We start from the raw sequence: 16,624 nt of genomic DNA on the forward strand, positions 1-16,624 counted from the left end.
CTTAACTAACAACGCGCCAGGGGGCGTGTTTGCACAGTGGTGCAGGGATGGGGTGGGCCTGATATAACAAGTTAGCAGTCTTGCTTTGTGGGACTTACTGGAGGTAATAAAAAGGGTAGTTGGCCCCCAAGGTTGACGTTGAGGGCTAACTACCCCTCCTGTGACCTCCAGTAAACCCCACACAGTGGGATTGCTAAATTGTGTTTGGAGGCCACGCTCACCTTTCTCTGAAAATGAGACTGCTGTTATAGTTAAACATTTGCATATCAAAAATCTTTAAAATTCACTGAAAATGGCAAAGGTTTCACGGATGTTATAGTTAGAAATTAGCATTTAAAAAACCTTAGAAATTTACTGAAATAAACATAGGTTTCAGGGACATTATCGTTAGTTGGACATTTCACTCATACAAAACCAGAGAAATTCCGCTATTATAGTTAGTTCAGCAAACTATAACTCGCGCCCCCGCAATGCACTGCTGATGATGTCACATATTACATTTAATATACCCACTGTAAAATACAGACTACCATTTTTGAAACCTCGAAACACCAATACCAGTTACTACATATGCACTCACTGATTCCTAGGTCTACACACACATCCACTCATTCACCCATACAATCACTCAAACATGCTGTCACTCATCAATACAGCCACTATCACATGCAGTCATACCCCTGTACAGACACTCACACAAATCTTCACTCATCCATATATATATTTTTTACAGAGTTTTATATAGTGCAAACTTGACCTGAATCGGGTATCAGAGCACTTTACATAGCACCAGATGCTTTACATGAGGACACATACATTTTTTATTTGCCCAGAATAACAGGATGTTCAGCATCATTGCCAAGACTCTAACCCAGTTCCCCAGATTCGAGGTCAACCACCCTAGCCGTTAGGCCAACTCCTCTCCCCATAGAGTTACTCACACACCTAGTCAATCGTGCTAAGAATCAATCTCACTTCCATTTATTCGCCTATACAGTTATACACACACCACATCACTTATTCATACAGAAAGAAACGCATACTTACTCTCTTATACAATCACTGATACAAATACACCCTCATCCATACAGCCGCTCTCACAATCACTGACTCTCACGTATAGTCATTTATATACTCCAACTCTCACATACACTGCCTTTCACATATGTAGTTACTTGGACATGTACCACTGAGACATCCATTCACTCACCAACACATCCATACACACACTCGCCCACCCATACAGCTTTTTTCACATGCACTCAAACCCATACACCCAGTGAATCAGCCACTCAAACATCTATGCACAGAGTCAAGCACCTCCCACCCACTCACAAACACACTCAGGCACCCATACAAATAGTCAGGCAACCAATCGATAACTCATGTAGACACTCATGTAGCTACTGACCAACCCATTCAGCAGCTTATACAACAACAGACAGACTGATACAGACATTGACATAGTTTAGTCACTAACCCATGCATTCAGTAAGACACACTTAATCACTCACATAAAAAGTCAGTCATGCACCTACTAAGTCCTCCATCCAGACACTATACACCCTCTCATTCTTCAATACACCTTGGCATATCTATAAAACATATTTACACTTTAAAGAAACACACAGTCACTGGATGATATCATCTGGGATGTTATTTGAGATGTCATCAGTGATGTCACTGACAATGTCATGAATGATATAAGATGTGATGTCATCAGCAGTGCATTGCGGAGGCGCGAGTTATAGTCAGCTGAACTAAATATAACGGCAGAATTTCTCTGGTTTTGTATGAGTGAAATGTCCAACTAACCATAACGTCCCTGAAACCTATGGTTTTTTCAGTGAATATATATACATATAAATAAATATACTTCCTTTAAAACAATTAATAAACTAATATTTTTTTTATATATACTTTTATGAATATATAAAAATGTACAAAGAAATATATATATATATTTACATACACTTATCAAATAAAATCTAAGAAAAAAATTATATTATAAATTAAAACATTCAAATATTTAATAGTCTTTAACATTTAATTTTGCACTCCATTAAATGCAACAGTAGGTAAAGTGTTGGATAGCGGAAGGGTAAAAATTACTATTCCCATCCCACTGAGTACAACAGTAGGGAAAGTGTTGGACAGTGGAGGGGTAAAAATTACTATTCCCACTCCAGTGAGTGCAACAGTAGGGATAGTGTTGGATAGCGGAGGGGTAAAATGTAATATTCCCACTTCAGTGTATGTCGACATTTTAAACTCGATATTATGTCTGTGCACCGGTCAAAGGGGTTATTGGTCAATGTAACCTGCAAGATCTTATCATAATGGCCTTACAACAGCATCCACACCACCAGGCAGGGGTCAATAGGTGTTCCTCACGCTGTCCTGCTCACTTGCTCCAGTCCGGCCAGATGCTTCTCCCCAACGAGGAGGATGGGCGGCTCCATGTGATCATGAAAGAGAAACCCGTCTTGCACCATGGACAGACCAAAGAACTGGAAGTGGAAATATTGTTATTCTCTTTAATGTCAGAGGTAACAGGGAGATGTCTTTAAATAAAAATCAATGCCTCGCTTAGTACGGAAATGGGCGAGGATCTGTCCCCAGGAGTTAATGGGGATTTATAGTGGAATAGGTGATCAGATTCCTGATTCCCACAGTAATTCCTGTTTTTAAGGGGACTATCTGGGGCAAAGGCTGATCCTGCATTATTCCTACGTCCTTGAGTTGCCAAACCCCATCGTATCTGCAATTTTGAAGGCAAGAGTACTCTATTAGTATTCCTTCCCTACATGCATATGGGTCCTATGTCTAAAAAGATACGTGCTAACAAAAATGGTGCTAAAAATCGTGTGCTCAAAGTGAGTTTTGCAGGTTTTAATGTGTAGTATCAATCATCTACAAACCTTATCATCCTTGAAATAATAAACTCAACAAAAATATCCAAGCACCGCAATAGAAAGTTGGGCCACCAGAGAAGCAAACTGTTCTGAAATGCAAATAATATACAGTACCTGTAATGTATAACTCCTTCATAAAACACTAATTATTGTATTTGTGCTCTTCACCTAATTTCTAGGATTAAATTACCTAAATATGATATTTGTTTACAAATTATGATTCAGAGGTTAATGTGTTAGACATTTTAAAAACTACTACAAATTACTGTGGTGGTTTTTGTCTTTTTTCCTGACAGTAAACCCAGCAACACTTGATTTCAGAGTCCTGCGGTGAATAGGGGGGCGTGGCTTGGCTGCCGAGCGGAATGGCTGCCTGACCTCGCAGCTCCGCCGATCGAGCGAATTAATCTGGCATTAATCCGCTTATCCTGACGCTGGGGCTCGGACCCCGTGCTCATTACAGCCTGCGGAGAACCCTCGATTACCCCTGTGACACTTTCGCTGCAGTGCGCTCCCGATTCTGGGTGAAACCTGACGGCCTGATCCGAGATAACTGTGCGGCCTGGTGGGGCGCTGAGACCCGGGAGCTTGCGCTGTTGCAGGCCGACCGGAAGTGGGTGTCGGCCCGGCTGCAAGCGACAGGATTGCCCCGCTTGGAGCTTTGCCGGGTGACATCAGCTGCGCCCTTAGCTCGGCAGACGCCGCAGGACCAGACTGGGTGACCGCGGCGGCGACCGCCTCCTACCCGACGCTCAGACCGGGACGGCCACAGGGAGCGTTGAGGGCACTCGGAGATTGAACGGCCACAAGGCTGCGGATGCAGCGGCGGCGAGAGGGAGGCCCCGCTGATACCTGTGATAAGTAGGTGAGCACCTGCCTGCGCTGCTCGGAGGCTGCCAATGCCGCCGGACGGACCGTGTTGAGCACTACCAGCAACAACGAGCGCCAGTGGGAGCACGTAGAGACAGAAAGGCGCGAACCGCCATCTTGTCCGCCTACCTGAGGCAGTGCCCGAGTTGTGGGAAAGTGAACTACGAGGCCCGGTACCTGGTCTAGAATAGCTGCAGCGGGGCCACACACGAAACATTGCAGTACTTCAGGGTTATTACTCATTAATTGCTGAGGGTTGAAACGCCTGGACACATCGGCAGCGGATGGGGTGGCATTTGCAGAGGCTACACTGAACACCGAACGTCACGCTTGCTACTGGTGGCGGATTGTTGAGGTGCCCTGAATTCTCGCCCACAACGAAAACTGCAGAGGGCGCGCTAGGAAATACCGCTACGGTCACTACCTCACAGCACCGACTGGCCGCCTAGTGCGCAAGGAAGAGGCGGTTGCGTGCTGCTGTCGGCGAGCACCGCATGGCCAGACGTCGCCATGGGTAAACCGGACACGAGGCAACCCAGAATCACGTTTGATAAGACAAATAAAAAACCGCCGAGCCCGGACCCTCTGGAGCAAGAAACGTCGGGGGAGACTCGACCAGTACTGCCGGCGGATGACATCAGGGCCATGTTCCAGGATTTGAAAACGAGTCTGCAAGGCATAGATACCAAAATGGACACATTAGCTGCACGTATGGACAGCATGACGAAAAGGATGGACAAACAAGAGGGCATAGTCGGAGTGCTGGAAACACGTGTGACTGAAACGGAGGAGTGCCAGACGGACTTAGACAAGAAGCTGCGGGGTATGGATAAAGTGCTGTCACTGATTCAAATGAAGAACGAGGATTTGGAAGCGAGATCAAGACGGAATAACGTCCGCATCACAGGCGTGGCAGAATCAACAGACATAGTAAATATGGAGCGCTACGTCGAACAGATGATGAAGGACCTCTTTGGCGATGGCCTGTCGTCAATGTTCTTGGTGGAGAGAGCTCATCGCACTCTGGGACCTGCGCCCAAACCGGGAGCCCCACCGAGGCCCATACTAGCCCGCATTTTAAATTACAGAGACAGGGACTCAATACTAAGGTTGGCACCTAACATGGTGGACTTGCAATACAATGGGAACCGGATAGCCATGTACCCTGATTTCACTCTCCAGGTACAGGCAGCCAGGCGAGAGTTCCTGCCAGCGAAAAAGGTGTTCCAGCAGATCGGCACAAAATACTCCTTGATTTACCCGGCGAAGCTTAGGGTGCAGGGTCCAGGAAAACCCACTTTCTTCACGGACGCCAAGGCAGCCTTGAAATTTGCCAAACAGCTTGTTAGAGAACAAAAAGGACAGCTGGCAGCGGACGAACGTGGGGCAACTGAGCAGCTAAGTGACGTTGAATAAAAATCTGTATTACTGGCTATAGTTATGATGGCAACGTAGTCCTATGTCGCTTGTTTAAATGGGGGGATGGTATTCTACTTGATGTGCTCCCCAAACACAGGTCAATGCTGCTTTGTTAGATTTGGGGTTCGGGGGGTCCTGGAGCACTCAGTGTCAGATCCGCGCTCGATCGCCCTGTCATAAGTACAGGGTTAGGGGGCGCCTACCTGCGTACCCCATGGGATGACTCCCAAACTCTGGTTGGCCCGACTACTTTTGATGTTCCTAGGTTTTGGTAGGGCGGGCAGCGGGGGGGATTGTGCACAACCTATTTGGGGGGTTGGAGCGGATGGGTGAGGTGGGTATGGGATCTGTTTTGTTTGGTTACCACTGTTAACCTGTGGATGTGCGCTGCCGCAACTGTCACCGACGCTCGCTCGAAATATGAACATTGACACTGATGATATGTACCTGACGGGGGGGTGGTCGTGGGTGAATTTTCTGTTGTTTGATGTGATAGCACCTCTGTGCCGCCAACTGCTTGCACTGTACACTCTGGTGATCTGCTTGCTATGTACCTTCACTATTTTGCTGTCATTGCGGCATTTGGAGAGAGATTTGCTTCTGGTGAGATTGCGACCCCAGGTGTGGATGCCGACAGGACGTCGATAAAGTGCTTATCATGGAATGTGAGGGGCATGAATGACAAGAGAAAAGCGAGACTTGTACACTCCTATTTGCTGCGGAAACAAGTAGACATTTGCATGTTACAGGAAACGCATTTGCATACCACGTGCGCATCACAGCTCAAACACACTAGATGGGGGGAGGTAGTCCATGCCCCCTATTCAAATTATGCAAGAGGGGTGGCTGTCTTGATCCGGAGGGGCCTGCACTGGATGACACACCAGGTATTGAAAGATGAGGAGGGTAGGTACATACTGATATTAGGGTTTTTTGCGGTGTGCAGATGTTGCTGGTGAATGTCTATGGCCCAAATAGCGATAATCCTGACTTCTTTGAGGGGCTGTGGCGCAAGATACAAACACTTGGCAATGCAGCGATACTATGGGGGGGTGATTTCAATGTAGTGCTCTCTGATGCAATGGATAGACAGGGCGCTGCCCGTGAACACCACCCAAGAGCGGCTGAGACGCTGGGGGGCATTATTACAGAAGCGTCCCTGGTGGACACCTGGAGGCTGCTACACCCGACTACGCGGGCGGGCACTTGTATTACGGCGCATAGGGCCGCATGGTCGAGGCTTGATTATTGGATACTGTCTAGGGACCTTCATGCTTCGGTACTAGAAGCTATGCACTTGTCGAGATCTCTATCCGACCATGCTCCAGTGGGCGTGACGCTTGCCACCCCCTCACAGCCGTTCAGCTGGAGGTTCCCCTCACATGCCCTGCTAGATCAGGTATTTAGAGAGGAGCTAAGAGATAAGATAGAGGAGTATTTTGAACTAAATGAAGGAACTGTAGAATCGCCTGGCACGCTCTGGGAGGCTTGCAAGGTGGTCACTAGGGGACACTGCATGGCGCTCAGAACGGGAGTGCTGCGGTCCATTAGGGGCACGCTTGATAGGCTAGAGAAAGAACTGGCAGCTTTGGAGGTCATTTTAACTGAATCCCCCACTGCTGGGTCCCGTGCTGAGTTCAGGACGAAACTCACCCAGTATCAGGAGGAAGCAGAAAGAGAAGTGAAATTCTTACATAAATATGCTCAGGCTAGACGCTATGGGGAGGGAGACCGCCCTGGACGGACACTAGCCAATATGCTTCGGAAACCTAGAGGTGCGGAATATATAATGGAATTGAAAACTGAGACTGGTGGCCTTGTCAGGGCGCCGCAAGGTATATTGCACACTATGGAAGAATATTACGAGACCCTATACACCTCCAAGGTGCAACCGGAGGACCAGGTAATTACAGACTACCTGGACACAATAGCGTTGGCGTGGTTCAACAATGGGGCGCGGGAGTACATGGATCTTCCGATAACACCGGAGGACATACGAGTGACCATAGCAAGCTTGCCCTCAGGTAAAGCGCCTGATGGTCTCACAGCGTCCTTTTACAAGGAATACGCCGACATCCTGGTCCCCAGGCTTCACAAGATGTACATGGAAGCGATTGAGACTGGGAGTCTTCCCCCGTCGCTTCAGGAAGCCATGATCATTACACTCCTAAAACCAGATAAAGACCCAACTTGCCCGGACTCGTACCGACCGCTATCACTGATAAATCTTGACGCCAAGATTTATGCCAAACTTCTGGCGGAAAGATTGAAACCAATGTTGCCCCAGATAGCACTGTCGGATCAGTCGGGATTTGTAACAGGCAGGTCCACCTCACACAACCTGCGCACTCTGTTCGGTTTACTGCATTACCTAGACCCCAAGGTGCAGGCCGCATCTGCCCTGTTGGATGCCACTAAGGCTTTCGACTCTCTTGAATGGAAGTTCTTACTGTCACTATTCACCAGAATGGGATTCAGCCGGTTATTCACGCAGAAAATTAGCATCCTATATAATAGCCCCACGGCGAGAGTGAAGGTCAACGGGCACATCTCGCAGCCTATACGGATTACGAGGGGGACCAGGCAGGGCTGCCCCTTGTCGCCACTGCTATTCGCCATCGCCACGGAACCGCTCGCGGCGAGATTAAGGCAACATCACACCCAACGCAGTATTGGCTTTACCTCCAGGGGGCTACTTGTGTCCCTGTACGCGGACGACATAACAATCTATATGCAGAAACCGGCAGAAAATTTCGACCCCCTCATGAGAGAACTAGTGAGATATAGCGGTCTGACTGGCATAAACATTAATTGGTCTAAATCCACAATGCTGCCACTGACAGACGGCACGTCTAAATGTCACACTGAATACCCCATAGCCTGGGTAACGGATGAGGTGAAATATCTAGGAATCCACATCAGTCGCTCGATACAGGACCTATGGCTATTGAACTATGGCGTTGCGGAGGAATGGCTCGAAGTCAAGGTTAAAAAGTGGGGGACCGTGCCGTTATCACTGACGGGGGGTATAGCCATAACAAAAATAGTTATCTTACCAAAATGTTTGTACCTCTTTGCGAATATACCCCTGCCGCTCACGCTCTCCTTCTTCAAATGTATACGTTCCGCGATTCTGGAACTGATATGGGCCGGCAAACAGCCTAGAGTTCAGTGGAAAGTGCTGACGCTACCTTTCCGTCAAGGCGGCCTGGCGGCCCCGGACTTTAAACTGTATGCTTACTGCGCGCAGCCATAACAAAAATGGTTATCTTACCAACATTTTTGTACCTCTTTGCGAATATACCCCTGCCGCTCACGCTCTCCTTCTTCAAACGTATACGTTCCGCGATTCTGGAACTGATATGGGCCGGCAAACAGCCTAGAGTTCAGTGGAAAGTGCTGACGCTACCTTTCTGTCAAGGCGGCCTGGCGGCCCCGGACTTTGAACTGTATGCTTACTGCGCGCAGGCCCAATACCTGCACTACTGGCAGCATCCGATCCCGTATCAGCCACATGTGGCGATCGAGAAGGACGTGTCGGCACCCACCCCCTTGGCAACGACACTCTATCGTAAATTTAAGTGTTCGCCGGAGGACGTGGACACGGTGGAAACGGTGAGGTGGGCTTGGCAAAATATAGCGAAGCGGGCAGGAATTGCTGAATTATACGCCCCGTCCATGCCGCTGGGAGGTAATCCGCTCCTAGAACCTTTGCGGGACACGGCAATATCGGAAAGAGCGCGCAGATGTGGTTTGTCGGTCGCGGGCGACCTTTACCCAGATGACACGTTTGTGGCGCTGGAGGACATCTGCGAGTCGGACGTACCCGCGGCCTCTGAATTGCTCCTCTATTACCAATTGCGAGCGGCATGTAAGGCCAGATACCCGATGTTTCCGGCTGTGCCTCCATCGCTCTCGGCGCTAGAGGACATATTAGCTAATAGCTCACCGAGCAAACTGATTACCCGGATCTATACAATTACGCAAGACACGGCGCCGTGGATACGACCAAGTTCAAAAATACACTGGGAGGCGGAGGCGGGAATCAGCATATCGGATAAACAATGGACGTTCTGCTGCACCCAGCTCGAAAACTTGTCGCCTATTTACAGGCTGAGAATAATCCACTTTAACTTCCTGCATAGAACGTACCGCATGCCTGCGCAACTCTTCAAGATGGGGTTGTTGGCTGAGGCTAAGTGTTGGAGATGTGGATCTGAGGATGCCAGTTTCTATCACCTAACGTGGCAATGCGCGCCTATTACTCGATATTGGGCCGAGGTCTTTACTAAGCTGGGACAAATTGTGGGGGAACAGTTGGCTCCTGACCCGATTATGGCCCTACTGGGCTTCGTGGCCAACATACCGAGTGCTTCTAGGAAATTAGCTGCCTTATTACTCTTGCTAGCGAAAAGACAGATTGCAATACACTGGAAGCAAAAGGCCCCTCCGAAGTAGGAAGGTTGGGTGAATTCTGCATTGTACTGTAGGGACCAGCTAACCACCTATTGGGAACTCCTACCTCTGAGATCTAGACCTGCTGACATCTGGCAGCCCCTGACGACATGTCTGACTGGGGAAGGGATGGACGAGTGAAACAGATGATGAGTCGGGTGAGTGACCGGGTCTCTATTGTGGGTGGACTGTATGGAGGCTAGGACCCGAGGGAGGATCAGAAATGATGGGGAAGTGACTGGATGGCATGGCGATGAGTGTGGATGGGCGCTGAGTGTGGGACTGGATGTAGATGACTGGCTGTAGTGAGCGACGCATGTATGTCTGATAGATTAAACAAAACCCCCCCCTTGAGAGGTACCTTACGACAGACTTGTGGTGATGATGTTTCTTGGTTCATGTTAAAGACATGACCGCACAGATGCACACAGCGTTTTTTTTTTTGTTTGGTTGTACAGTTCATAGTTAATTTAATCTTGGAAGACTTGTACAAGTGCGAAACTACGTGACCACGTGGCATGGTCCTAATGATCCTACTAATGCTGCCTGCCTTCGGGTTGTCGGCTAAATAGCGGTGTAACTACTTGTGCCAATCAATAAAGGTTTTTGAAAATTAAAAAAAAAAAAAAAAAGAGTCCTGCGGTGAACAACATGCAGTACCGTAGCACACAGAAACTTTGAAAAGTAAAAGTGGTAGAAAATTAAAAGATATATAAGTAGCTCTGTTCAGTAAAACTCGGGGTCCGTGTGTGGATTTTTCTGTACTTCTATCAATTGCTTTTGAGTAGTTTCAAGTTTCACGTTTATTGTTTATTGCATGATTACTTAAAAAATCATTACTAATTACAAGAAAACAGTTTCACAATAAAAACCATGGTATGAGGTAAAAATGAATCATTAGCGCATGTTAAGGATAAAGTATTAAATGCAGGATAGTATGCCTGAAAGCAAATGTCTTTCAATGTGCAAGTAAAATAGTAAAAATCATTATCACAACCCACAAACTGTCTCTTATTTGGTGGTAAGCAAACAGTAGAAGGGGATAAAAAGCTGTTAATTTAAAACCAGCCATACAGTTAAAGTGCTGACGTGCCTAGCAAAATAGTGCCTTTAAAGTGCTTAGTGCTAAATAGCCTGTTATGTTCGAACCTCCTACAATGAGGTTTTTCAGCCACCGTTCTTGTTTGTTAGGTCTGCTTGTCGGAGGAATTTCCTGATTTGTGTCAAATATTTTACGCCACGACAAAACAGAATAATTGATGAGCCCTCCATCCATCTAATCACGGCTACTCTGCATGTACGAATATTTAACTCATTAAAAATCAGTTTTAAAAAGGAGTTCCTTAAGTACTTAACAGCTGGGCATACACACAACAAATGGGTTAATGTTTCGTTAGGATAACCACATAATCAACAGTTCTCCTCTTTATTATTATGTTTCCATAATGTCATTAAGTCATTTGAGTCATGGATTCCCAACTGATAGTAGATGTAGCTCTTTTTTTATCTCAAAGCTAAAATGGGCTGCAAGGTAGGCTTTGTGTGAGTATAGGAGTTCATTACTGTCCAGCGTGGCGTCGTTTACACAAAATGTTTTTGTCTTCCATTTCTTCTTTGCGGACACATTACTGGCTTTGTCAAATGTTGTCTTTTCTGCCATGCTTTCCCATACTACTTGGATATCAAGTTCCACCAGAGATGTCCTCAAATAAGCTCCCCATGATATAGGTGTTTCTTGGGCCATTTGTGCTTTTATCTCTTCCCAGCTTAGATTGTTCAATGTGCCGGGCTCTGAGGATCTAAATTAGTGGCAGAGCTTCGTGAAGGAATTCATACTCCGGAACTTCTGGCTTTGAAGGCCAAATTCTAGCCATACCTGTGGGGGAGATGCATGCTTAGGAAGATTAAAAACAGCTTTATATATCTTGGTCTGGAGCTCATTCAATAACTCGGCCCCCTTGCCGCACCGTGTTTCCAAACCATAAGACAGAGTAGGTGAAGTTTGTGCTGCCATCACATTTAGGAGGTGAATGTAGGCTGGACAACTAATTTTTTTGTTCAGCAGTCGAAAGGCAAACAGTTATGATTGGGCTTTAGCGTTTAAATCCAATTTATGGTCCTTGTATGAAGTTCTTCGCCCCAGTTTTATGCCTAGATATATATAAGAAGCTTGCTATTCCACTTGATCGCCCTCAACGTACCATTTAAACATATTTTATTGGGGGTCCACTGGGCGTACAACCTTCTTTTTCTTTTTGTTCTGCGTTACGTTACTGTTCTAAGCCTAAAACTTCCAACTCTCGAGTTATTGATTGAAATCCCAGGACATCCTTCCTCTTGCTTCTAGACTGTTTGCTAGTAATGAGATTACTGTTCATTTCTCCCGAAATTATCAGATTACGTGAGTCATTTACAGCACCTTAATCAAGTTTCACCAATGTTAGGAATTTTTCCTTCTGCCGCTTTCTCTCTGGGTGAATGTATACATTAATTATTATTAGTTGCCAGTTTAGCTTGTTGGAATGGTATTTACCAGTCAGTGTTAGTGCTTGCAGCCAGTTTTCTCCAGCATCTTCATATGTTGCCGTGGCATAAATTGATGCCCAAACTTTGAGAATTTTTCTGCGGGGATATGACATCCTGGATAACCCGAAATTGGAGCTGATTTCATGTTCCATGTCTCTTGGAGCAATATTAGGTCTTGATTTTGAATGAAGGACAGGGTTTCGTGATCTTGACCCATTTCTCTAAATCCGTGAACATTCCAAGAGCAGATCTTTATTAATTCTTGGTGTTTTTCTGAATTGTCTGAACAAAAGATTTTACAAAGATACAGAGATCGCAAATATCCTGAATCCACGTTGCAGACAGCCAAAACACGCGCTGCTGCAAAGAATTGCCAAGACCTTCTGACCCCACACAGTAAACCCACCGATGACCAGAGACCTGTTTTCGTGTCCAAATATTCTACCAGAAGCAGTGCCATCAAGAACATCATTTTGAAAAATTGGGACATGATTCGTTATGAACCAGACTTTCAGGGTATCTTCAACCACAGAGCACTGTTCGCCTACCAGAGAGCCAAAAACATTAAGAACATTTTGGAGACAGAACCTACAGACTCTTCCAATAACCCCTTCAGCGCGGCGCGAATTTTCGCGCTGTGCTGAAGGTTCTAATGAGCCTATGGGCTCATGACGGAACGGTTCCGTCATGAGCACAGCTCAACCGACGCTCATGACGGAACCGTTCCGTCATGAGCATGGAAGGGGTTAACTACTCTGGCACAAAACCTTGTCTGAACTGCAGTCATTGTCATAACATTATCAAAGGGAACACCGTCAACCACCCATCATCAGGAAAAGTCATTAAACTGTTAACCAATGCAACCTGCGATTCTAAGAACGTTGTGTACCTACTAAAATGTCCTTGCGGATTACCTTACGTAGGGAAAACCGAAAGAAAAATCAAAGTCCGTTTGACGGAACACAAGAGCACCATTAGAAACAAGACCACCAAAGCACCACTTGCGGCTCACTTTACTACACATCATCATAACGTGAGTCAATTGCGGTTCCTCGTTTTGGAGATCGTACCGCTGAGACCAGGCATGGACAACAAAAATACACTCCTACAAAGAGAAACGGTTTGGATAAAGAGACTTGATGCCTGCCAGCCTATGGGCCTCAATGACAGGATTGAATATAGTTGTTTTCTTTACTTAATATGTTGTCTTACTTGCTGTAAACCATTTCTTGATTCTTCCGATTCCCTGTTCTACAACTTTTTTCTTGTTTACCACTATCTTTTCGGTCCTGATCCCTTTTATTGTGCTATTTTAGATGTCCGTTTGGGTTGTCCAGAACCTCCTACACACGCTTTTGATCCTCAATACAGTGTGTCATTGTTGATGCTATATTTGTGTATTCTAGGACTTATTTACTTACCCTTTAACCACAGTTTCTGTGCACCCGTTCATTTTTCTCACTTTGTCTGTATTCTTTTATAATCCTCGGATAATTTTCTTTCCTTTTATTGTACCCATTGTTCCTTTGACATCCTTTTATTCTTTTATAATCCTCTGGTAATTTGCTTTCTTTTTACCTTTTTGAATCACCGTATGTCGTTGTTGCCTCACTGATTCTGTCGATTGTTTACATTCAATTTTAGTCTGCCATCATGTATTTTGTTTCATTTTTCACTTCTTCCTTAATGATTTCCCTCTTTCTTTATTCTATTAATGTTGATCGAACATTTGTGCTGATGACTTTTCCAAGATGGCCGCCGTCACGTGTCTGTCCACTATGTTTACCTTTCTTTAAATTTGTTCGTGATTCTTGACTTGACTTGACTTGATTCAGCTTAGCAATATTTTTATTTTATTTTATTTTATTTCATGTACTCTCGTTGTACTTGTCTTGGGACTTTGCCTCAGTACACCTTTGATTTACCATTATTATTTTGGCTTCTGTTATCGGTGTGTGATCCCTTTTTTGTTATGGTCCGTTTTTAGTTTCGCTTAACTTCATTTACTTCCGTGTTCATTCACGGAGTGTTGACCTACTAGTTAGACCAGTTATGCGTTTTCCACGCAGGATATCTGGTAAGCCCTGATTATGGCATATGTCTTTGCCGTTTGATTACACGGGCACGTTATTTTTAATGCGACCTGTCCCCGTAACTTGTTAGTCTCGCTCGGGTCAACTTTAAACTACTCACGTACATGGGTGATGTGCACGCGTTCTCGTGCTTTACACATCGATTAAACTGCACGGGTCCCCTGTTATAACTTCACTGCCCTTTTGATTAATGTCTTTTCCATCACGAGGTTAATCTTTGCCATTATTCCACTGTTCTCATGATCAATATCTTTTTCATCACGTGGTTTTATATTAACTCGCATAGACTCTGGTACACTTCTATATTAAGATTTTGGTTTCACCTCTAAGTGTTACTCGATAAGTCACGATGTTGGTTTTACTATTGTCTGTCTCACTTACACACTTATTTCAGCATTAATCCACTAGTTAGGACATCTATTTAAGCTCTCTCTTCGATCATTGATTTCTTTTAGTGATGTGCTTTAATTGTGGTAGATAGCTCCCCTTCCTGATTTGAAATCTTTTATTTTCAGATTGTGAATTGTCCCCTGATGAAGGGCCACGTCCCGAAATGCATAGGGACATCATCATTACAATTGGATGTTGTTGAATAAGAAATTGCGTGCACCTTTCTTCAATACAGTCACTATGATGTAATACGTGACCTACAAAATAAACTCATTCCTAAATGGATTACCAATGAATAAGACATTTTTTGTGTTCTTGCACCTTAATTACTAACATTGGAATGTACTGAAGGAGTCCTTGTCTCCTATAGGTGTGCCTTAGGAAGTAGTGCAGGTGACACCTGCACTCCCCTTATCCTTGAGTTGAAATTTCGAGCCCCCACCGGCCGGGAGGGACTCATTCCCTGGCACCCAAAGATACGATTATTACCGTACTGATACTGACCTATTTGAACGTTTACCAAGGAGTGCCGCCATCCTCATATAACTTGTTGTTTTTCTACTAAGCCTTGGTTGGTTCTTGATGTATTCTTTAATTCTTCCCCTTTGCTCCTGTCTTGGTACTCCCTTGTTGTATCATCGGAATCAAACCATGGGTTTTCGTCAGGTACAATTTTTACTCGAGGACATTAGAACCCAGGAGCAATCCTTACTAGCTGCTGGTCAAGGTTTGATGGGATTGCTGTTTCAATTTTTTTGAATTAATAAGTTGTTTTTTGCAATTAGCGAGGAGTTTTAGCGCCATGTATCAATTGCTTTTGAGTAAAATATTTCTGTGTTCCCATGAAGTGAGGAAATATTTTTTTTTACCACAAAGGCAATTAGAATATAAACTTTTAACACTGAAAGGGGAGTGTACATTTTTTTCTTTGAAGGAGAGGAAATGTTTTAGCCAGCTCGATGTGGTGCATAGTTATGTTTGAGTGGTCACCGTCAGATTTGATAATATTCCTATTTTTTGTTATCTCTTGCAGTGGAGACGGTATTTGCCTTGGTGCAAAGTCTTCACGCTGTCATTGCTGGCAGGAGTTCTCACCACTGCCATTGGAGTACTGATTGTGTCGCTGGTCTTTAAAGAATACCTCAGGCCCTATCGTGACTCAGGATCGTCGGAATCATCAAACTCTACCACGACAGGCACGTCACCGCTGACGGGCTCAACGCCGGATATCACGTTCAAATTTCACTGTTCACTGAACCATACCAAGGTACGAATGTCACATATTAAATGTAAGACAGAGGTGATCGTGAAGAAATTCATTGTGAGCACTATCCAATGACTGTGTGGTAATTTGCTGACCATTTTCAAGGAACAATATGCAGCCTGGGGACACATGCATTAATAAAATTAAAATACGACAATATATTTTGGATGAGTGTTGGGCCGATTCTAAGAGGTTGAGTTTGGGGAAATGATTTAAACCTGTTTCCCACTCCCAGTAGTGAAGGATGGTTTCAGACAGGCTACGTCAATGAACTTATAGTGCAGTATACGATTTTAAAGCAATACCCGACATTGCACTCAAACCGTGCCTTATGTCCACCCTGCAATTTAATAAAGCAACACAAACAATAACAATAAATAGAGTATACGAAAACAAGACATTGCAGGATATTAATTTAAAACAGATATGATTCCGTTCCAAGCAGATTTAAGTCTTTGAAAAATGAGCTGTAATGCTTATTTGTCAACACTCTGACAAGTTTATCTATTTGTTCTTGGTGAGAGAATGAAGTTAATATAAGTAAGTGTTTATGTCTCGTCAGTGAGATGCTGCACCTAAAAAGCCATTGAACAGTTGCCAACAAAATATAATTGGTGGTTAAGTAAGTGATCATGACTAAGGCAAAGAGGAGGACTGGGGCCGCCTGTAACAGCTCATCTTAGGAATTAGCA

General features: G+C 45.0%; 1 protein-coding gene across 1 annotated transcript in view; it reads left to right on the forward strand.

Moving 5' to 3' along the window:
* LOC144820106 (uncharacterized) overlaps positions 1-16,624 on the forward strand; it is a 50,505-nt gene that overhangs the window by 14,251 nt on the left and 19,630 nt on the right. The window contains exon 4 of the mRNA XM_078677749.1: positions 15,702-15,935. Within this exon, the coding sequence (XP_078533875.1) occupies positions 15,702-15,935 (234 nt within the window). The remainder of the gene's footprint in view (positions 1-15,701; positions 15,936-16,624) is intronic.

Source organism: Lissotriton helveticus, chromosome 2_1 (genome assembly GCF_964261635.1).
Source record: "Lissotriton helveticus chromosome 2_1, aLisHel1.1, whole genome shotgun sequence".
NCBI lineage: Eukaryota > Metazoa > Chordata > Amphibia > Caudata > Salamandridae > Lissotriton > Lissotriton helveticus.